At 52.7% G+C, this 22,335-nt stretch overlaps 1 protein-coding gene across 1 annotated transcript; it reads left to right on the forward strand.

The window, feature by feature from the left end:
- The first annotated feature begins 266 nt into the window (after positions 1 to 266).
- On the forward strand, positions 267 to 19,295 carry LOC132004043 (myosin-3). The gene is made up of 39 exons (XM_059380099.1): positions 267 to 470; positions 1,459 to 1,602; positions 1,986 to 2,142; positions 2,609 to 2,636; positions 3,225 to 3,333; positions 3,917 to 4,009; positions 4,723 to 4,786; positions 4,868 to 4,966; positions 5,648 to 5,751; positions 5,837 to 5,975; positions 6,399 to 6,517; positions 6,600 to 6,749; positions 7,459 to 7,629; positions 7,731 to 8,037; positions 8,150 to 8,220; positions 8,834 to 8,921; positions 9,010 to 9,127; positions 9,529 to 9,652; positions 9,739 to 9,875; positions 9,964 to 10,219; positions 10,409 to 10,651; positions 10,740 to 10,916; positions 11,028 to 11,173; positions 11,254 to 11,344; positions 11,812 to 12,201; positions 12,297 to 12,423; positions 13,450 to 13,568; positions 13,677 to 13,873; positions 14,226 to 14,409; positions 15,050 to 15,215; positions 15,446 to 15,570; positions 16,148 to 16,456; positions 16,549 to 16,752; positions 16,829 to 16,954; positions 17,793 to 17,963; positions 18,057 to 18,161; positions 18,325 to 18,420; positions 18,529 to 18,666; positions 19,199 to 19,295. The coding sequence occupies exons 1-39, from the start codon at positions 267 to 269 to the stop codon at positions 19,223 to 19,225; spliced, it is 5,823 nt and encodes a 1,940-aa protein (XP_059236082.1). The 3' UTR covers positions 19,226 to 19,295.
- The last annotated feature ends 3,040 nt before the right edge of the window (positions 19,296 to 22,335 follow it).

The raw sequence follows: 22,335 nt of genomic DNA on the forward strand, positions 1-22,335 counted from the left end.
AGGAGAGCGAGGTCCCGGGAGCTGCCCTCCCCCTGGATCACCTGTGCTCTGTGCCGTTTGCACAGAGAAGCCCCCGGGGAAATACACACACACGTGATTTTTGTAGCCCTCGGGCCCTGTGGGTGGAGGCCCAGGGGATGGAGGGCGGCTGGGCTCCTGGGCCCCCGCTCACGGGGCTGCCCCGGGCAGGCAGAGTGGGCAGGCATGCAGGCTTGGAGCGGGGTGGCGGCGGGGCTCACCTGTCCCCTGTGCTCTCCAGCGGCACCATGAGTAGCGACACTGAAATGGAAGTGTTCGGCATCGCCGCTCCTTTCCTCCGGAAGTCGGAAAAGGAAAGGATCGAGGCTCAGAACCAGCCCTTCGACGCCAAGACCTACTGCTTTGTGGTCGACTCAAAGGAGGAATACGCCAAGGGGAGAATTAAGAGTAGCCAGGATGGGAAGGTCACGGTGGAAACCGAAGATAACCGGGTAAGCCTCGCGCACGCCCTCTGCCAGCCGCCGGGCCCTCTGTGGGCTTTGCAGGGTCGCCGAGTCAGTGCACCCGCCACCCTCACCACCCGCCTCCAACAACAGCCCAGTCATGGCCGCTCAAAGCAATTTGAGTTCAGGAGGGAGGCTTTGCCAATGTTCACATTGCTTTAGGGGATCATAAGGGTGTGAGGCTGGAAGGCCAACAGCGAGAACACCGCCTTCGGTAGAACACTTTCCTTTGGGAGCCTGGGTCCCCCCGCTTTTTCTAGCAGTAGCTGTCTAGCTGAGGAAGGAGGGAAAGCGAGTAAGGGATCCTAGTGGACCACAGGCTCCGTGTGAAATGGCAGCCTCCCTGTCTCATGAAGGCCATGAGCAGCGTAGCCCATACATTCTGGCCAAGAACATGGTAGTGAAATCCTGGACTTCACTCGTTTTCTGGAATCAAGACCAGAGGAATCTGGAAATGTTCTGAGAAAAGTTTAGAAAATATTAAAAGAAAAATAAAAAGAAGACAGTGTCACTGGGCTGGGTGTGAAGAAAGTGGGCAGGTGGACTCGCCCTTCAAGGCCATCCCCTCGCCGAGGCTCCTGGAGGGGCTCTCTGTACCCGTCAGATGTCTGGGCTGCTGGGGGGGTTTGCAAAGCAGCAGGCACAGTGGGAGGGGGCTAGTTGCTCGGGGTGGTTTAAATTACTCCTACCTGAAGGCAGGAAAAGGCAGGTTTCCCACCCACCTTGCCCAGAGTTGGGAGCGCAGTAGACAGAAAGCAACAAAATCCCTGAGGGACAGAGATAATCACACGCTCTCCGTGTTCCCGTGAGTCTCCCCTGGGTCCTGTCTTCTCCCGCTGTCCGGGGGCCCTTTTCCCCAGGGTTTGCCCCTTGGGATTCAGGCTTCTCATAGGAGACAGACAAGAAAATGAAAATGGGGGTGGGGGCAAGACCCCCCGATGACACCTAGGTGGTCACCGTCCGTCTTCTCACTCAGACCTTGGTGGTCAAACCAGAGGACGTGTATGCGATGAACCCCCCCAAGTTCGACCGGATCGAGGACATGGCCATGCTGACGCACTTGAACGAGCCGGCCGTGCTGTACAACCTCAAGGACCGTTACACGTCCTGGATGATCTACGTCAGTGCCCAGGGCCCCTGGGGCAGTCGGTGCGGTGGGGGTGGCCAGGGTGTGACGGAGCTGTCCCATGAGAGGGGAGTCGGGAGGAAAAGAAGAAGGGGGGGGGAGGAGAAAGGCAGGGAATGAGGGAGGAAGGGGGCATTGGGAAGAAGAGAGGCAGGCAGCCGGGAGTGGGGAGGGAGCAGGAGAGCCAGCCAAGATTTGGGCCTGGGCAGGGTCCCTTGCGAGTCACAGGAGGGCCGACTGGTCCCCTTTGCATCTCCGTGGCTCATCTCTAAAGAGAAATCCACCCCTCCTTTACAAGTTCAGCATCAAGAGACAGAATAACAGAGGCAAACGGTTTTACGCACGCACGTGCGCACACACGTTTTCCACTCCCACAGACCTACTCGGGCCTCTTCTGCGTCACCGTGAACCCCTACAAGTGGCTGCCGGTGTACAACCCCGAGGTGGTGGAAGGCTACCGAGGCAAGAAGCGCCAGGAGGCCCCGCCCCACATCTTCTCCATCTCCGACAACGCCTACCAGTTCATGCTGACCGGTGAGTGTCCAGGAAGGACCTGCCATGGAGGGGCCGTGCTGGGGCTGCTGGCTGGCCTGGGCCTTCCACAAGAAGGGAGGAGACGAGGAGGTAGTTCAAGAGGCTGCAAGAGGCCAGATCTTTTAGGGCTTTGCAGGCCCGGCTAGGAAGTTTGGATTGAACGTAAGCATTGGTTAAACCCTATGAAACTGACATGGGGGGGGGGCGGGGGCCGGGGTGAAGATGAAGACCCACGGTTCCACACGGTTCCGCCCAGTGGGATGAAAGGCCACTGACTGGCTTGAGGTAGAGGCTTCTACTCTGAGTGTCGCCATCAAGAAGGAGGCTCTTCGGGCTGCCCCCAGACCCCCACAAAATGCCACGAGGAGGAGGCCTGGCGTAGCAACGCGTGACTGCTTGACAAGGGGCGGAGGACTGGGGGAAGCTCCTCATATCGCTGTCAAACGTTTCATTTTGTTTTTGGCAGATCGTGAGAACCAGTCCATTCTGATCACGTAAGTATCCAAGACCCAGGGCAGCTCCGTAGCTGCGGCTCTTTGTCTCCAGGGCAGAAGGCAAAGGCACCGTTTGCTCTATGCTGTTCATTAGATGAACTTGGAGCCGGGGCGCCCAGTGGCTCACTCGGGAAAGCGTCCGACTCTTGGTTTTGGCTCAGGTCATGATCTCAGAGTCGTGGGGTTGAGCCCCGCGTCGGGGTCCGCCCCCCCGTGGGGCGTCTTCCTAAGATTCTCTCTCCCTCTCCCTCTGCTCCTTCTCCCCTTGCATACTTTCTCTTTAAAAAAGGAAAGAGGAAAGTACTTAAGAGCAGAGTCTGTGATGACAGGACGGAGGTGGGGACGTATACCCAGAAGGGAATATGTAAGGTCTCGGAAACTGGAATCACCCAGAGCCGGGGGAGCTCGGCTCTGATGACCCTTCCCTTGGGCCTCTGCCTCTCCGAGTAGTTTCTCACCGTTTGTCTGGCAGGTGTGGGTCTGCTGTCGCTTGGAGTAGGTCCAGGCCTCTGTGGGACACCGTGGGGAGGCTGTTTCTACTAACAGGACACGTTTCTCTTTCCCTCTCTCTTATATTCTCTCAAATAGCGGAGAATCCGGGGCAGGGAAGACTGTGAACACCAAAAGGGTCATCCAGTACTTTGCAACAATTGCAGCGACTGGAGACCTTGCCAAGAAGAAGGACTCCAAAATGAAGGTGCAGGGAAGGGAGAGGCTTGCCGAGTTTCCACCTCTGACCTTTGTGTTAACTTCACAGCGAGGGGGGAGGGCAGACCCGGATCTGAAGTCCCAGGAGAGCCAGTTATGCAGACAACCCAGGGTGTGTGCTTGATCGTCCAGACCCTGCGGTTCCCTAAAAAGCAAGGCTCTGAGGCTTAACTAAGGAAGGTCATTTGGGGAGCAGCTCAGAGCTTGTTCTTTTCCGCAGAATGACATGCACCGACTTAAGAGAATTGTAGCAATACCTGCTTTTCAAAACAGATAGGTTATAACCCGTAGGAAATGAATGCAGACAACCAGACTCACTAGAGAGAAGCAAGGCACTGAAGCATTAAGGGGATTTTACATCGAGACACTCAAGTGCACGAGAATGTTACAACACAGCCGAAGCGTTTCCGCAGATGCGCAGGAGTTGGTTGAGACTTGTCCTGGAAAGCCAGGGGGACAGGGACGGGCTCTGCCATGGGCTGCCAGGCAGCAAGGGCGGGTAGGTGGGCAGAGCTGGGGGGCATTTCCCAGTGTCATTTGTGGCTGCTTCCTCCCCTGCTGGCTTGCCTTAGGGGACACTGGAAGACCAGATCATCAGTGCCAACCCGTTGCTGGAGGCCTTCGGGAACGCCAAGACCGTGAGGAACGACAACTCCTCCCGCTTTGTGAGTCTGAGTTCAGCTCGGCTGGGGTTTCTAGGGGCCTTCAGGACAGGCCAGTTTCCTGTCCTCACAGAAGCTACAGGCTTGGTGGGGAGGGAGGGGTGTAGGGGGGCGGGGGGTAGCCAATGACGGAATGCAACACAGCAGGGAGACAATTTCAGAAAAAGCTCCAATCAACAGGGAGTAACTGGGGGCAGGGTCTCCTTTAGACAGGGTTGGCAGAAAAGGCATCTAGGGGGGCCGGCCTGCAGGATGAGGAAGGATAAAGGGGAAGGGAAGCACACACTCTCGGAAGTGGGGAAGGGCTGGGTGTACTCAAGGGACCCATGGAGGGTTTGCGTGGCGGCAGCACGGTGGGCAGGAGGCGGGTCCCACGGGGTGGGGGAAGAGGTAGACGGAGATCTGGTCGCGTAGGAGCGCGGAGGCCGTGAGAAGGGAGGGGGAGCGCCTCAGCGATTCTGTAAGCCGGAAGCGATATAGTTTGATTTGCATCTTGAGAAAAGTCACTCTGTTACTTTACGGTGGGATGGGGACCGGGGGACATTCGAGGAATTGTGGAGCAAAGGCATGGAAGAAAGGGGACCCATCAAAGTGGGCAGAGAAGGGAGAAGGAAGACACGATTTTAAGTAGGGCAAGAAAGCTGTTCATGCCGCCCAGGAGATGAGCAGGGACACTTGGAGCCACGTAGACACCTGCTGTCCCCTTCCCCCCACAGGGCAAGTTCATCCGAATCCACTTTGGGACCACTGGGAAGCTGGCCTCTGCAGATATTGAAACTTGTAAGTGGACTTCAGGGCAGAGGGCGTGTCAGGGTTGGGGGGGGGGCGGTCTGGCCAACAGTGCCGTGTTTGTGGCCATAGATCTGCTGGAAAAATCGAGAGTGACCTTCCAGCTGAAGGCTGAGAGGAGCTACCACATCTTCTACCAGATCCTTTCCAACAAGAAGCCAGAGCTCATAGGTGAGGCACGTGGGCCCTGATGTCACTGGACCAGGGAGAGTTGCACCTGCCTACACACAGGTGACTCAGCCGCCAACGGAGGATGTTTGTGTTAGAAGTGGGACGGGGCCATTTCTGACAGCCGTGTGCCAATTTGAAAGGAACTGAATCCCCTGGGCAGGAGGGGGATTAAACCACGCTGAATTGCACAGGGGCTCCTGAAAACCAGCTGGAGCTGAGCATTTGGTTGTCCTTCGGCGCCCCCTAGTGTCCGGACACAGGAAGCAGCCTCTCCCCAGACCAACAGCCCCTCGTCCTGCGCCCACGCAGGCCTCTGTGTGCTTGCTCGGCCCTCTGGTCTCAATGCCTGGAAACGGGCTGCAGCCCTTCAACGGGTTTGGAAAAGGCTGCGACGATACCGAAGCACCTGTGCTTCCCTCCCTGTGGGCTCCTCTCCTGACCCACGCTCCACCAGCTTCAAGTAGTAAACCTCCCTAGCCTACGCTGAGATGCACCATTTACGCACTCGGGGGCTCTTAATCCTCAACGCAGCGACAGGCTGCAGGAAAGCAATTTCAACCCTAAATTCAATTTGGGCTTCCCTGGTGAAAGTCTCAGCCCAGAATCTAGGAGCTCAGATACACTGGGTGGGCATTTCCTCTGCATCTGTGTGACATCTTTATTTAAAATTTCTCATTTCAGAGCTGCTGCTGATTACAACCAACCCTTACGACTACCCGTTCATCAGCCAGGGTGAAATCCTGGTGGCCAGCATTGATGATGCGGAGGAGCTGTTGGCTACGGACGTAAGTAGAACCGAGAGGAAGCTGCGGGGTGCTCCTCCTCCATCACCAGGGTCAACCGACTAATGTGCTGTCCTTTGACGGGCAGAGCGCCATTGACATCCTGGGCTTCACCCCAGAGGAGAAGTCTGGGCTCTACAAGCTCACGGGCGCCGTGATGCATTACGGGAACATGAAGTTCAAGCAGAAGCAGCGGGAGGAGCAGGCCGAGCCGGACGGCACAGAAGGTACGAGATAACCACAACAGGCCATTTGCCAGAGCTGGCTGGCTGGTCAGTGGAGATCACTGGGTCGTCTTTTGAAAGCAATGAATCCTCCTTCCACGTGGAGAGGTGAACCTCTCCGGGGCTCTGACACCTAGCGTTACCACCCCCATTTGCAGAATCACTGGAATGGGCCTGTTTCGGGGGCAGTGAGATGGGACCAGGGCTCTCTGGAACCCAGTCCTGCCTTCCCATGAATCCTACCATATTCTCAGACTGACTTAGCTTCCACTGGGTACACACAAGCAGCTTAAAGAGAAGGGATGTGAAAACAGCCAAGACAAGCTTCGAGAAGCTTTGAATATCATGCAGACGTTTCAAACTGGATCTTCTACTTTGCCGGGTATGAGGGGTGCCCCTTTGTGAGCGTCTTTCTTTTCTTGGCAGTGGCGGATAAAACGGCCTATCTGATGGGCCTGAACTCGTCGGACCTCCTGAAAGCTTTGTGCTTCCCCAGGGTGAAAGTCGGGAATGAGTACGTTACCAAAGGTCAAACCGTAGATCAGGTGAGCAGCTGCTTCAGGGCTGTGTGAGATACAGGTTCCCGATGGCCTATGCCTTCTGACCTCAGTGATCTTTCCCCAACAGGTTCACCACGCTGTGAATGCCCTTTCCAAATCTGTTTATGAAAAGCTGTTCTTGTGGATGGTCACTCGCATCAACCAACAACTGGATACGAAGCTGCCGAGACAACACTTTATCGGTGTTCTGGACATTGCTGGCTTCGAGATCTTTGAGGTCTGGGTTCCTTTACTTCGTGTTTTCGTGTGGGGAGGGATGGGTCTGCATGACCCCATAGGAAAATGTCAAGGTAAGCAACATGTCAGAGCATCACATCATGTAGGAAACTGTAGGGCAAGATCAGGTAGAGCAACACATTGTGGGGAGGAGAGTTGTGTGATTTCAAGAGAGCCGAAGACTGGGGACAAGTGGAATTTTATAAAGGACACCGTTAAATGGATAAAAGAAAGAACTCAAATGCAATCATTGACATAGGAAGAGCCAGGCATGTGGGGAATTTGATAAGCCAACCATGTGACCTTTACATAAATAACCTGCTGGTTCTGGGTTAGAAGCATATAGCCGTTCTTGAGAACATATATTTCACCAGACACGCTGGCGAACAAAAGATGAGTTTGTAGCTCCTAGAGGAAAGCAGAAGGTACATATGGTACAGGGAAGAGTAGCTATAAAATAAGGGAGACCGTGGTTGGTGCACAGGAGAGATCCCAAACACGGGGACTCAGGAGACAAAGAAACTTCTAGCTGGAAATTCAGAGAAGCTTCCAAGGAAGAGATGTGATCAGGGTTAGACCTTGAAGAACGTGCCCGTAGCTGAAGGAGTAAATGAGCTGGCAGAGCCTGAGGCAAAGAGGAGGAAGGTTGATGGGTCTTGGATTCTGCAGGAAGTCTGACTTTGCACGTGAACCCTCTGTGTTGGTATTAGTACAACAGCCTGGAGCAGCTGTGCATCAACTTCACCAACGAGAAGCTGCAGCAGTTCTTCAACCACCACATGTTCGTGCTGGAGCAGGAGGAGTACAAGAAGGAGGGCATCGAGTGGACCTTCATCGACTTCGGGATGGACCTGGCTGCCTGCATCGAGCTCATCGAGAAGGTCTCCTGAACTGTCCACTCAGTAACGTCTTCTCCTAAACTCCCTGACTCATCTTACAGCTCATATTTACCCTATATGCATTTTGTTTTGCTTTAATGCAGCCCATGGGCATCTTCTCCATCCTGGAAGAAGAGTGCATGTTCCCCAAAGCCACAGACACCTCCTTCAAGAACAAGCTGTATGACCAGCACCTGGGCAAGTCCAGCAACTTCCAGAAGCCCAAGGTGGTCAAGGGCAGGGCCGAAGCGCACTTCTCGTTGATCCACTACGCGGGGACCGTGGACTACAGTGTTTCGGGCTGGCTGGAGAAGAACAAGGACCCACTGAATGAGACAGTGGTCGGGCTGTACCAGAAATCCTCCAACAGGCTCCTGGCGCACCTCTACGCCACCTTCGCGACAGCAGACGGTAACAGACTCCACAGACTGCCTCCTATCTGTGCTTTCTTGTGCCACTCAGTTCACAGGTCTCCAAAACCCCTGGAGATCTGGTAACAGCACGAGCCATCTTTGTCTTTCAGCTGACAGCGGAAAGAAGAAAGTCGCCAAGAAGAAGGGTTCTTCTTTCCAGACTGTCTCTGCCCTTTTCAGGGTAAGAAAAATACAAGTTTATTTGCTTGTCATTGGTTTAAGTGAGCTCAACATGAACAATGTAGAGATTCTGACCTTGGTTTATTCAAGAATAGGAATGTGGTCTTAATCTGTTGTTATTTGGTGAAGCTGTTTTTTTTCATACGGCAGTATGATAAAATATACATATATGAATATATATTATATCTAGTAACTATATAAGTATATATAATATGTAAATGAGGTTTAACAAATGTTGGTCCAGAATTCAGTTATTTTGTACAGTGGGTAGCTGGGTTGGCCGGCCTGGGGGATGAGTCCTTGGCACAAACTTTCCCACTTTCCTGAGGGACACAGACAAGATCATCTCAAGCTCCCAGTGGAGCCAGACACATTTCTGGAACTTGCTTCAGAAAGCATTTTGTACGTGGTTAGTCTCTGGCTCACCATGAGGCAAAAGACCACTAGATCAGTTATGTGCCTGTACCTCTAGTCATTGGACTACTAAAAGAAAAAGTTAAATACTTTCATTCTTTAGAATTCATGGTGTGTTGAAAATACAGATCTTATTTTTCATCACGGTACATCTCCATCTTTTAAAAGCCTACCGTAGACTGTCAAATTTCATCTTTTAGGAAAACCTGAATAAGCTGATGTCAAATTTAAGAACAACTCACCCTCACTTTGTGCGCTGTATAATTCCCAATGAGACCAAAACCCCAGGTAAGACGCCTGCTGACGCTTGGGGTAGACAGTGCTCAGTTTCCACCAAATCCCATGTGAAGCTGATGTCTCTCGCTTCTCTTGTCAGGGGCCATGGAACATAGCCTTGTCCTGCACCAGCTACGGTGCAATGGTGTCCTGGAGGGCATCCGCATCTGCAGGAAGGGGTTCCCAAACAGGATTCTCTATGGGGATTTTAAACAAAGGTGTGTAATCAAAACATTCTCTGTGCTTCTTGCTGCGGTGTGTAGATGCTGGAATTTGAGAGGGAGAAATACCAACATGAAAAGGCCACTTCAACAGACCCATTGTAAACTTTCATGTCAAATGATTGACCTACCTCCCAACCAAAGTATACATCTTCTTTCTTCCATGTTTTCTCAAGAGCATGTCTGGCATATGACATGGTAGGAAAAGACCTGCTTGAATTGTCAGGAGGCTTAGATTCCAGGCCACCACCTAGCAGTGTGATGATGGGCAAGTTTCTTTCTCTCTCTGGACCTTGGCTTTCTTGCCTGTTAGATGGAAGAGGGGCCTGAATTAGCTGGTCTCCAAGGTTCACATCTTTGCTAATGGTCTGTGACTGTTTCTGTGTCTGCAATGGCAGATACCGAGTGCTGAATGCCAGTGCCATCCCTGAGGGACAGTTCATTGACAGCAAGAAAGCCTGCGAGAAGCTGTTGGCCTCCATTGACATAGACCACACTCAGTACAAATTTGGACACACCAAGGTAATGTCTCTCAGTTCTGACAGATGCTTGCCTGTGGTCTCTTCTGGACTTCATCATGGACTCATAACATCCTTCTTCCCTGGAAGGTATTCTTCAAGGCTGGCTTGCTGGGAACCCTGGAAGAAATGCGAGATGACCGCCTGGCCAAACTGATCACCCGGACCCAAGCGGTGTGCAGAGGGTTCCTCATGCGTGTGGAATTCCAGAAGATGGTGCAGAGAAGGTCAAGCAGGGCCTCTGTTCAAACATGAACTCTTTGGGGGTCGGAGTGGGGGGGATCCTCCTGGAAATAACACATATTTTGTTTTCAGGGAGTCTATCTTCTGCATCCAGTACAACATCCGGGCCTTCATGAATGTCAAGCACTGGCCTTGGATGAAGCTCTTCTTCAAGATCAAGCCGCTCCTCAAGAGTGCGGAGACAGAGAAGGAGATGGCCACCATGAAGGAAGAGTTTCAGAAAACCAAAGACGAGCTCGCCAAGTCAGAGGCCAAAAGGAAGGAACTGGAGGAAAAACTGGTGACTCTAGTACAAGAGAAAAATGACCTGCAGCTCCAAGTGCAAGCCGTACGTGTTTAGGATGGTTTAAAATTGCTTATGGATTTTATTATTTAGAAAGACTGGATTTGGGGTGGGGATTTTTGCTTTGCAGTTGGGATGCTTCCTAAAGGATTTCATTTATACCAAGGTCCTGGAATGTCACAAACCTTATCTCATTAAAGGAAATCGTGATCCCACCCCCCCTTTTCTTTAAAGGAAAGTGAGAACTTGTTGGACGCAGAGGAGAGGTGTGACCAGCTGATCAAAGCCAAATTCCAGCTGGAGGCCAAGATCAAGGAGGTGACTGAGAGAGCAGAGGATGAGGAGGAGATTAACGCCGAGCTGACGGCCAAGAAGAGGAAACTGGAGGATGAGTGTTCAGAGCTCAAGAAAGACATTGATGACCTGGAGCTGACCCTGGCCAAGGTTGAAAAGGAGAAGCATGCTACGGAGAACAAGGTGCTCTCTCTGTGGGTCTCTCTGATTTCATGTAGTCACCGTGAACCAGACTATTTCTTCTTCTAATTTGCTTGTGGCCTTTTCTTAGGTTAAAAACCTTACTGAGGAGCTCGCGGGGTTGGATGAAACCATCGCAAAGCTGACCAGGGAGAAGAAGGCCCTCCAAGAGGCCCACCAGCAAGCCCTGGATGACCTCCAAGCTGAAGAAGACAAAGTCAATTCTCTGAGCAAGATCAAGAGCAAACTGGAACAGCAAGTTGATGATGTAAGTAAATAATACTAATGGGAGTCCTAGAACTTCAGGGTGGGAAGAGCCCCCCAGGGATCCTCCAGTGCAAAGCATTTGTTCTCAAAAAGGATATGGTGCCCTTTTCAGCTTGAAAGTTCCCTAGAGCAAGAAAAGAAGCTCCGTGTTGATCTGGAAAGGAACAAAAGGAAGCTTGAGGGAGATCTGAAGCTCGCCCAAGAGTCCATATTAGATCTGGAGAATGACAAGCAGCAGCTGGATGAAAGGCTTAAGAAGTATGTCCTAAAGTCATTGATTTCAGTCTTCTGAGTCTCTGGCTACTCTGTCTTCACACATTCTGCATTTCCCTTCCCAGGAAGGATTTTGAATACAGTCAGTTGCAAAGCAAAATGGAAGATGAGCAGACGCTGGGCCTCCAGTTTCAGAAGAAGATCAAAGAGCTACAGGTAGGAGGCGTCCCAGATTTTCCAGTCGTGTGAAGGTCACGCATGTGGCTGGGTCCCATCTGCTGTAAGCCATTTAGAGCCAGTGGGCAGGACCACGGGCCTGCCTGCCTCATCAGTTTCCTTTCTGCTAGGCTGACATAGCAGTGATGAACTTTGAATTTAATTGAATTTTGAACTTTTGAATTATGAATTTTTCCGCAATTTAAGATAAAATACATAATGAAGGTATTGGTTGGGGGTCAACATTTACTTGAATGGACAATGTCCTAGGTTGGTCCCTGCAGGAATGATGACCACGTTGGGGCACGAAAAACTCCTAGTAAAGGAAATTAACAACAGTTCTATTCCCCTGGGAGAATCCCAACCATTGGTTTGTTTAAAGAGAATGGAAACGAGCCTGTACTTGATGTTCAGAGTGAATCACCCTGGGAACCTACTGCCCGTGGGTGAATGGCCGCCCTCCACAGGCTCGGATTGAGGAACTGGAAGAGGAGATTGAGGCGGAGCGGGCGACCCGTGCAAAGACTGAGAAACAGCGCAGCGACTACGCCAGGGAACTGGAGGAGCTGAGCGAGAGGCTGGAAGAGGCGGGAGGGGTCACTTCCACGCAGATCGAGCTGAACAAGAAGCGCGAGGCCGAGTTCCAGAAGATGCGCAGGGACCTGGAGGAGGCCACCCTGCAGCACGAAGCTGTGCTGGCCACCCTGAGGAAGAAGCATGCAGACAGCGTGGCCGAGCTCGGGGAGCAGATAGACAACCTGCAGAGGGTCAAGCAGAAGCTGGAGAAGGAGAAGAGCGAGTTCAAGCTGGAGATCGATGACCTCGCCAGCAACGTGGAGAGCGTGTCGAAATCCAAGGTGCTCTGGCAGGATGGGGCCCAGTGCTTTTGAGGGAGAGACAGACACCTCTGGGTCGTTCCATACTGATGTTCTCCCCGTTCTCAATCCTTTAGGCTAATCTGGAGAAAATATGCCGAACTCTAGAGGATCAGTTGAGCGAGGCCAGGGGCAAGAATGAGGAAATTCAGAGAAGCATGAGCGAGCTGGCCACACAGAAGTCCCGTCTGCAGACGGAGGCCGGTGAGCGATGAGATGGGAGGGGTGGTCACCTCCGGGGCAGGGAGGCCACTGGTCAACACCAAAGGGCAGCTCCGTGTAGGGGAGAATCCCTAGGAAAGCATATTTGCGGAGAGAAGAAATCAGAATGACTCAAAAAAGAGTCATTCAAGATATCATGAAGGAGGGAACATTGAGAGTTCAGTAAAAACAGGAGCGAGAAAAGCGGATCTGGACGAGAGGGGAGTCAGAATATCACTTGCTTCAAGCTCTTTCAACATGCATGATACCCTGCATCAAGAAGAATCTAAATGGCAGAAACGATACTAGAAATGAATTCCCAACGCTCTTGATGCACACGAATTTCAGTTCGTGGTCTGCAATCAAGTGTTTTAGACAATAGGTAAAGAAACACAGCCAGTGCGTGTCAGTTCCTGGTGTGTAGGAGAAACATAGGGGAGTATTATCTAGGGCTTTCACCTAGAAAACGTGGCCCCGCCCACCCCTGGTCCTCCTGCCCATCATCCCAGTGAATTAATCAATCCTTTGCTGGCAGTCACAAACAAGATTGCGAAGAAAGATGGTTTACTTGCCTCTTCTAGAGTCATCTTGGGGTTTCACCTCTGGAGGCACTAGGTCTCTCCCTCCACCTTCTTCCTCTTACTTCTGCGTAAGCCTATAAACCTGAACCCACCACATTTACCCAAGAGTCCAACTTCAAATTATGAGCTATAAAGTCCTAAGGAAAGCACTATTTCTCTATTGACAAATCGACAAACATTTGGACACACCAGCTACTAGGAGGTCTGATGGGTGTTTTTAGGCGGTAATGTTTAAATTTACAATCGTTCTCAGTGGGTTTTACCGACAAAAGTCACTCCAGGCTTCTAGTAGTTTAGAACAATACCTTATGGGCTGTGTCTTTGGTTTCTCCCTTCTCCCTTGTCATTAACTCTCTCCCTGATCTTAGTACAGTGCCTTAAACACACTAGGAGCTCGATGAATGGATGAGTGCATGAATAAAATGAAAATATTTCCTTCTGGACCTAGGCGAGCTGAGTCGTCAGCTGGAGGAAAAGGAAAGCATAGTGTCCCAGCTTTCCAGGAGCAAGCAAGCATTTACCCAGCAAATAGAAGAGCTCAAGCGGCAGTTGGAGGAAGAAAGCAAGGTAAGGCATTTGACGGACCGCTTTCTTGGTCTAGCCTTCAATTACTCCAGGAAAACAGGGCAACGTTACTCAGCCGCTGGAGAATTTCCTCTTTCTTGACTCCCGCAGGCCAAGAACGCCCTGGCCCATGCCCTGCAGTCCTCCCGCCACGACTGTGACCTGCTGCGGGAACAGTACGAGGAGGAGCAGGAAGGCAAGGCCGAGCTGCAGAGGGCGCTGTCCAAGGCCAACAGCGAGGTGGCCCAGTGGAGGACCAAATACGAGACGGATGCCATCCAGCGCACGGAGGAGCTGGAGGAGGCTAAGTACGCAAGTCCATTTGCCTGTAGAAGAACAAGAGAGCTCAGACGATGAGATGATAGAGGGTGTGAGTGTTAGAGCTCCTCGGGAATGGCTTTGTTCCATTACGAGGGGCTTCCCCACCTCATCTGTGTCTTAATGCAGCGCTGTGCGCGCGCTCGAGAGGGACCTGGCGTTAACACTTCATTAAGACAAACAGCTTTGATCTTGGTTTCGAGCACACAGGAGGTTCCCCTGGGCTTAGGAAAGCAAATGACTGCTTGAGTCGCACAGAGGAGTGATTCCAAATTGATGAACAGTGATGTTCACGAGGACTGAGATTTGAATAGTGCCTGCTTCTTTTTCATATTCTTTAAGGAAAAAACTTGCTCAGCGCCTTCAAGATTCGGAGGAACAAGTCGAGGCAGTGAATGCTAAGTGTGCCTCCTTGGAGAAGACCAAGCAGAGGCTGCAAGGGGAGGTCGAGGACCTGATGGTTGATGTTGAGAGAGCGAACTCTCTGGCCGCCGCTCTGGACAAGAAGCAGAGGAACTTTGACAAGGTATGGGGTCAGCTCCACGCAGGCTGAATGGGGCCCCGGGTAGTCATGGGAGGACGACGCTAGGACGCTGCCCCCACCAGCCGTGTGGCCCTGGGCAAGTCCTAAGCTTCACTGGGCTGTTGTTTCCTTGTGTGTGAAATGAGACGGGCGTGCGAAGAGGGTGGAGGTCCCTTTCAAGCTGTCAGCAGAGACAAACCAGTTGCTGGCATGTGTTCAGTTCCCCGCTCTGCTGGTCTGTCTGGGGGGCTGACATGTGGGGGTCTAGCTTGGGTCCCCTTGGGAGGCTCTCTGAAAGCCTCCCTTTCAGTATGACATTACGATGACTTGAACCAAAATTTTAAGGAAATATTTAGAAGTGCAGGGTCATTCTCATATTACGAAAAGGGCAGCTGGGCCCAGAGACTACCACCTCAGAAGACTGAGGTGCTTCTGAGAGATGACGACTGTTGCTGATAGGTTACGGATCTCGAGTAAACTTACGGAAAGAAATCTGGGCTCCTCAAATCAAGACCAAGGCGCCAGGCAAGAGACGCCGCCAAGGGGAGCCCCAGTTCTAGGAATATTTCCCTTAACGCTGATGCCTAGTTGGGAGCTTGGAGCAGAGCCAATCAAAGGCATACCTGCCATGTCTGTGTTCCAGGTGCTGGCCGAATGGAAAACCAAGTGTGAGGAGAGCCAGGCAGAGCTAGAGGCATCTCTGAAGGAGTCCCGCTCCTTGAGCACCGAGCTCTTCAAGCTGAAAAATGCCTACGAGGAAGCCTTAGATCAACTCGAAACTGTGAAACGGGAAAATAAGAACTTGGAGCGTAAGCGGTTTGACACAGCCTGATGTCCCCCCTTGGCAGTGGGGGGGGGGGGCTGAGCTTTGGGATGGAGATCCCTGCACACCACTGTCTCGACCCAGTCTTATCTCTAGGAAGCAGCCACCTTAGAAGGACGGGGAACTAGTTAGTCACCAAGCATTCAGGAGGTGTTTGCCGTGCCTGGAAACCCAGGCAGAGGCATTCAAATGCAATCCAGACTTCTGTGTTTGCAGAGGAAATTGCGGATCTCACGGAACAAATCGCTGAGAATGGTAAAACCATCCATGAATTGGAGAAATCAAGAAAGCAGATTGAGCTGGAAAAGGCAGATATCCAGCTGGCTCTTGAGGAAGCAGAGGTGAGCAGAATGTGAACAGGCAGCAGCGGGAAGGGTTTGGATACCGCCCCCCCCCCAGGTGGAGCTGCAGTCACCCTGGGCAAGGGCGGGGGGCAGGGAGGCGTGCTAGCCGGCCTCCCTCTGTGGCTCCCTTTCTGCCTCCCCGTTTCTGTCAAGCCACAATCCGGAGGCCGGCTCCTTTCCTATCAAATGGCAAGAAATTACACCTGTGGATTATCTTGGACTTACTGGAGAAAAATCATTACATTAAAATTGGTCTAAAAATGAGCATTTACAAAACTTTAGATGAATTTAAAGTCTCTGTAAGGTGCTTTAGGCTCCTGAGAAGTAGAAGGGTTTAAATGTGATTACTGTTCGATAGTATAAGAAAAAACAAACAGCAATACAAGAGATGTTATTTCGGCCTTGAAGATACGTTAGGGATTTTTTTTTTTTTTTAAGGTCATCTTGAATATTGTAGAGTCACGGTCATGAATCTCTCACTGAAGCTTTCTCACGGGGTGAGGGGTGCGGGGGGTGGTGTACCAGACGCTGTCCCTTCATCGCACCATTTCTGCTCCGCATTTGTGCTCCGCAGGCCGCCCTTGAGCACGAAGAGGCCAAGATCCTCCGAATCCAGCTTGAGCTGACCCAGGTAAAGTCAGAAATCGACAGAAAGATCGCAGAGAAGGACGAAGAGATCGAGCAGCTGAAGAGGAACTACCAGCGGACAGTAGAGACCATGCAGAGCGCCCTGGACGCTGAGGTGCGGAGCCGGAACGAGGCCATCAGGATCAAGAAGAAGATGGAGGGCGACCTGAATGAGATCGAGATCCAGCTGAGCCACGCCAACCGCCAGGCCGCGGAGACCCTCAGGCATCTCCGGAGCGTGCAGGGGCAGCTGAAGGTCTGACCCCACCCCCGCAGACGCTCACAGAGGGGGACTCGCGGCCCTCCGGCTGCCACGCCAACGCGACCTGTCCCTGGTTGTCTGGCTAGGATACCCAGCTGCACCTGGATGACGCCCTGCGGGGCCAGGAGGACCTGAAGGAGCAGCTGGCTATGGTGGAGCGCAGAGCCAACCTGCTGCAGGCCGAGGTGGAGGAGCTGCGGGCGTCGCTGGAGCAGACGGAGAGGGCTCGCAAGCTGGCGGAGCAGGAGCTCCTGGACTCCAATGAGAGGGTGCAGCTGCTGCACACCCAGGTGAGGGGCGGGCCGGCCGCGGGGAGGGCGCCCACGGCCCCGCGCGCCCACGATGACCGTGCTGCCCCCGCCCTAGAACACCAGCCTCATCCACACCAAGAAGAAGCTGGAGACGGACCTGACGCAGCTCCAGAGCGAGGTGGAAGATGCCAGCAGGGACGCGAGGAACGCCGAAGAGAAGGCAAAGAAGGCCATCACCGATGTAAGGCTCTCCCCTCCCGCGCTGCGCGGCGAGGCCCTCCTTCTCCCAACCCCAGTGGTTCCCACCAGAGGGGCCCGGGGCCTCCCCCGGGGCGGGGCGGGGGAGACAGGGGTGCAGTCCGCGCTGCCTGCGTCCGAATCAGCACTGCCCCTCGGCACCTTGAAACGGCCAGTGTGGTCAGTAATGGAGCATAAGGATGACAGTCCGTTTCTAGGGCCCACAGAGAGGGACGCCCTTCTTTCCTTCAGCATCTGACTTACTGCAACCATGAACATGAGACCCTTACGTGTCGTGTCTCACCCGCTGTCGCCTGGTTGACGCGGGCTTCCCTCCCTCCCACCTGCACCTGCGGCCCCGCCCAGAGTGCGGTCCCCGCCCAGAGTGCGGTCCCCGCCGGCCACGGCTCCCACAGCGCCACCTGCCGCCTGGTGGGGACCGCTGCAGCTCCTGCGCTCTGGGCCGTCCACGCGCCCCACTGCCCTCCCCGCCTGCCCTTAACTGGCTATCCACCCACAAAGCTGCCCTGGGGGGTACCAGTCGGTCTGCTCCAGGTCTCAGGTTCCTCTGAAAACATACTGGTGACAGCGAAGTACACAATTCTCCGGGGCGTTTGGGAGGGGGTACAGGGAGGATAAGGTCCCAAAGAGGCCGGTTCAGGAAAGTCCCTGGACACGGCAGTTCTCAGGTTCTGTTCTGTACCCAGCGTAGCTCTTCTCGTGTTCCATTGTGGAAGGAGGGGCTCGGTCCCTGCCTCGGCTGCCGTCCTTCTTCTCTAGCATGGCTCTGGTCCTCTGGGTGCCCGCCCAGGCTCGGACCTGATCTCTGTCTGCGCTCACAGGCGGCCATGATGGCCGAGGAGCTGAAGAAGGAGCAGGACACCAGCGCCCACCTGGAGCGCATGAAGAAGAACATGGAGCAGACGGTGAAGGACCTGCAGCACCGTCTGGACGAGGCTGAGCAGCTGGCCCTGAAGGGCGGGAAGAAGCAGATCCAGAAACTGGAGACGCGGGTACCGGCGGGATGAGGTCCCAGCTCGGGCAGGGCCTCCGGCCTCAGCTGCGCCTTCTCCAGGCCCAGACTAACTTCCCAACTGTTTCCCCAGATCCGGGAGCTGGAGTTTGAGCTGGAAGGGGAGCAGAAGAAGAACACGGAGTCCGTCAAGGGCCTAAGGAAATATGAACGGCGGGTCAAGGAGTTAACTTACCAGGTGAGCGAAGGAAAGCCCGACAGGCACCAGGCACCTTCCCTGCGAACGGCAAACACCGCCCTGGGTTCTCTCTCCAGGAGAGGAACCTGTTGTCCCAGAAAAGGGGCCAGACCTGGTGCAGCTCTGCCCCTCTTCTAGCTACAGGCTGTGTTCTTGCCTTTAGAGCGAAGAGGACAGGAAGAATGTGCTACGCTTACAGGACCTGGTGGATAAGCTGCAAGTGAAAGTCAAGTCCTACAAGAGGCAGGCTGAAGAGGCTGTAAGTCAGTCACGCTGTGGTTTTTGCATAGCAGCCTGGCCTGTCCCACACCCGGAGTGCCGAGATGGGTGTGTACTCACCTTACCTGCCTGGTCTCTTTGGTTTTAGGACGAACAGGCCAATGCTCACCTCACCAAATTCCGTAAAGCTCAGCATGAGCTCGAGGAGGCAGAGGAACGCGCCGATATCGCGGAATCCCAAGTCAATAAGCTTCGCGCTAAGACCCGCGACTTCACCTCCAGCAGGGTAGGTGGCTCTGGTCGGCACTGGAGAGAACAGCAGGTGCATGCCGGGGCTGCGCTTGGGGGCCAGCGGGGAAGCTTCCACAGCGGTGCAGACACTTTTGAGCTGGGAAAACCTGGAGAACCCCATACTTTAGGGCTTGGTCAATGTCAGGCTCAGGAAAGGAAGGGATTTGAGCCCCACCGAAACCCAAGTTGCAATAAAGCAAACACGATCCAGAAAAGGAAGGAGGGTTTTCTGGCTGAGAGCTTTCAGATGCCTTCTGCTGGCACTAGTCTTCAGTCCCTGGACCCGTCGATGACCAGAGGGAGGACGTCCCCCAGGATGGGGCTTGCTCTCCGGGAGCCAGTTTCTCAGGCTCTGGGGTGACTTCTTCCACATATGCAATCCTGTATTTTCCCAAGACCCCAAAAAACACCCTGCATCCTACTGAAAAACCCAAGCGAGCAACTCCCCGATGCCTGCAGGGAGAGGGGACAGGAGGAAATGGGTCTCTGCCATCTGAGGGAAATAAAAACACCCACTTTCTTTCCAGATGGTCGTCCATGAGAGTGAAGAGTGAGTGGTCTTCTGGAGCAGGACAGAAAATATGCAGAATGTATATTTTCTTGGCTCCTGGCCGTTATCGTGAATTTCCCCATGACTCCTTCTTCACGCGCATTAAACTTTCCTTCGTTTTCAACTCGAGGCTGTTTCCCTGTATTTGTTTCCTCTTCCCTGTGTGGAAATGGTTCACTGCTTGATGATTTTTGTGCCTCGTGTTGAAATCTCTGTCGGCTGAGGGCTTGATAAATTCCCCTCGAGTGTGTAGTTGGGGACAAGGAGAGATTGCTTTTCTTTTCTTTATTTATTTTTAAAGATTTTTTTTTTTTTTTCCCCTAGAGCAAGTGGGGTGGAGCAGAAGAGAAGGGAGAGAGAGGATCTTAAGCAGGTTCCACATTCAGTGCAGAGCCCAGCACGGGGCTCGATCTCACAACCCTGAGATCATGACCTGAGCTGAAAGCAAGAGATGAACGCTTAACTGACTGCTGAGATGAGCTCATAAAGGAAAGACATTGCTTTGGCCGCGGGCTTGTCAGAAGAGTTGCCTCAGTGTGATGTGAGGGAAACATAAAGGTCTCGGGTTGGGGAAACCCCATGTCAAGCTGGACAGGGTTATAGGGCAAGGGACAGACTCCCCACCTCCACAGTCTATCAGGAAGGACCTCTGGAGTCCAGCAAGGCTTTGTTGGGCCGCCCTCCACGCAAGGGCTGGGGTAACTACTGAGGACACACGAAGGAACGGGGTGGCATGGGGTCCCTCCAAGGGCTCTGTCAAAGCCGCACAACAGGAAATCTCACCCTTTACTCAGGGTAAACCTGTCTTTACCTTAAGAGAGGAAAAATGGTAGGAAGTCACAGTAACCCTCTGGCTGATCTTCTACCAGAAAGAGCATTTTCTAACTGAAATCACCCATTTCTTGTCATAATTAAACTTCCCAGAATAGTAGCCAGGTTCCTTCTTTGTCCGATTCTAGAAGATGAGGAGATGCTCAGTGGGCATCACGGACCCAGGGAGGGGCTGGGGCGTTCTCCTCAGCACCCAGCGCAGAGTTTAGGGCCTCCTCGGACCTGTCACTAGAAAGGAGGCCAACGTCGATGTTAGGTTTGGCATGTCAATGGTTTCAGAGAATTCGGTCTCCAAAACTACATCTCTTTGACCTGCTTTCAATACTTTCTGTGACACTGGGACTAAACAGTAGCACCTCTCTGTGGGGCACCTGCTGCTGAGAGGAGTCATGGTGGGAACAAGTCTGACCAGGACCCAGGCCCGAGGCCGGACCAAACAGGCGGTGGTGGCCCAGTGCTGTTCTGAATGACAAAGACGGCTACCGACTGCCTTCCATGGGAAGTGGGTGACCCAGAAAGCAAACAGTTTCTTGTTACCAGGGTCCTCAAACTGGTACATAAGGAAATGAAACAACTGTAACATCACGACCGGGGTCTGAATTAGGAATATCACAATGCTGATGATTTCTGGTTCCTAGGATCACCAAAATACAGACCACTGGACATCGTATGCCTCCCGACAGATGTACCCACCGCTGCCCATGAAGAATTCCTGCCCCATTGTCTGACTGGGTCTGCTGGTCTGGTGACCACTTGGGAAATGCAGGAGACAGAGACCTGAGAGTCAACCAATAAACTTCAGGATGTGGGGATGTCGACTGAAAAAAAAAACACAGTTTTCTCAAAAAATAAATTTCAAGGAAAAATACACACAAAAAAATGGAAGGAGGAATTAGAGGTTAAAAGATATTTAACAGACCTACCCACCAACTGCTCTGCATGGGCTGCATGGGCCTTGTGTATGCCCGTGCACACGCGCGCGTGCACACACACACACACACACCAGTTGGTGAAATTTGAATCCTCGCCCAATATTTGATAGCACTATAGGGTTCTTGCTCATTTTCAAGATATAATGCTATATTATGATTAACATGATTTTCTGAAATAGTCCTTACAAAAACACATACTCAGATATGGATAAGAAAGGAAGGAGGAAAGAGGAAGGAAGGCCATTTTTGAAGTAAATATATTCTCTAGAACTCCAGACTTAACAGACGTGGGGCCACGAACATGAAAACCTTTGGGGTCGTGGGATCCCATAATGTTCTCCTACCAGCAATGTGCGGGGTTTCTCACAAAGGAGTAAGCTGCTGGTTCTGGAAGCTGTCCGTGACTGTCTCTAGTAGGCTCCCATTTAGGGAAGGATGAAACGGAAAAACTAATTTTCTAAGACTTCACACTTCCAAATTAAGGGCCATTTCAGATTACTTTTCCTTTTGCTAACTGGCCTGCCTCTTTTAGTATTTTTTTCTGGGACCTGGGCATAGAATTTATTTGTGTCCCGGTCCCCCAGTAATCCTTACACTATCCAGAAACCTTGGACTCTCTGGATTCTATACTCAGCCTCAAATCTCTCATTAGATTTCTATTTCTTATTACCTTTTATCATTTTTTAATTACACAAGCAATACATGCTCGAGCACAGGATCAAAAAAAAAGTCTCCGTCAACTATAAAGGGACTGCCAACTAAGACGGTTAGACTCCTTCTTTATTTGGAACAGATGAGATCTTGATTTATGATGGGCAGATGGCCCCCTTCTTGAGGACACACGAGGGACACAGCTTCTAATAAGAATAACATGTCCTTATGGGGGCACACTGGCTGCTCTGCGGCCTGCCAGCAGCTGGTGAGGGCTGCTTCTCCTTTCTCCACGCCTGGATCACCATGACAGCTGAGAGCCTTAATAAAGCAAGGTGTGCCTGGGAACGTGGGGTGAGGAAGCCACCAGAGCACGGCGGTCTATTTCTGCCCCAATAATCCCACTGTCACAGCAGCTGAGGCCAAGAGCGTCCGAGGCTGCCTGCTGGTGCCGAATGGGGCTCCCGTGACCCTGAGCAATGCTGAGACATTCCGGAGACTCTCCTGTCCCTGGAGGCAGGCCACCAGCAGCTGGGGGCCCAGGGTGGCACCGATTATTTTTAGCTGAGATGTTTCAGGCTTTCCATGGCAGCGAGGCGCCAGAAGCCCCACCACCTGGGCATTTGTGGGCCTTCTCCGTGTTTTATCAAATCCGACGCGGCCCTCACTCGGGAGTCCTCAGGAGAGTCAGCAGAGCAGG

The sequence above is a fragment of the Mustela nigripes genome, chromosome 16 (genome assembly GCF_022355385.1).
Source record: "Mustela nigripes isolate SB6536 chromosome 16, MUSNIG.SB6536, whole genome shotgun sequence".
NCBI lineage: Eukaryota > Metazoa > Chordata > Mammalia > Carnivora > Mustelidae > Mustela > Mustela nigripes.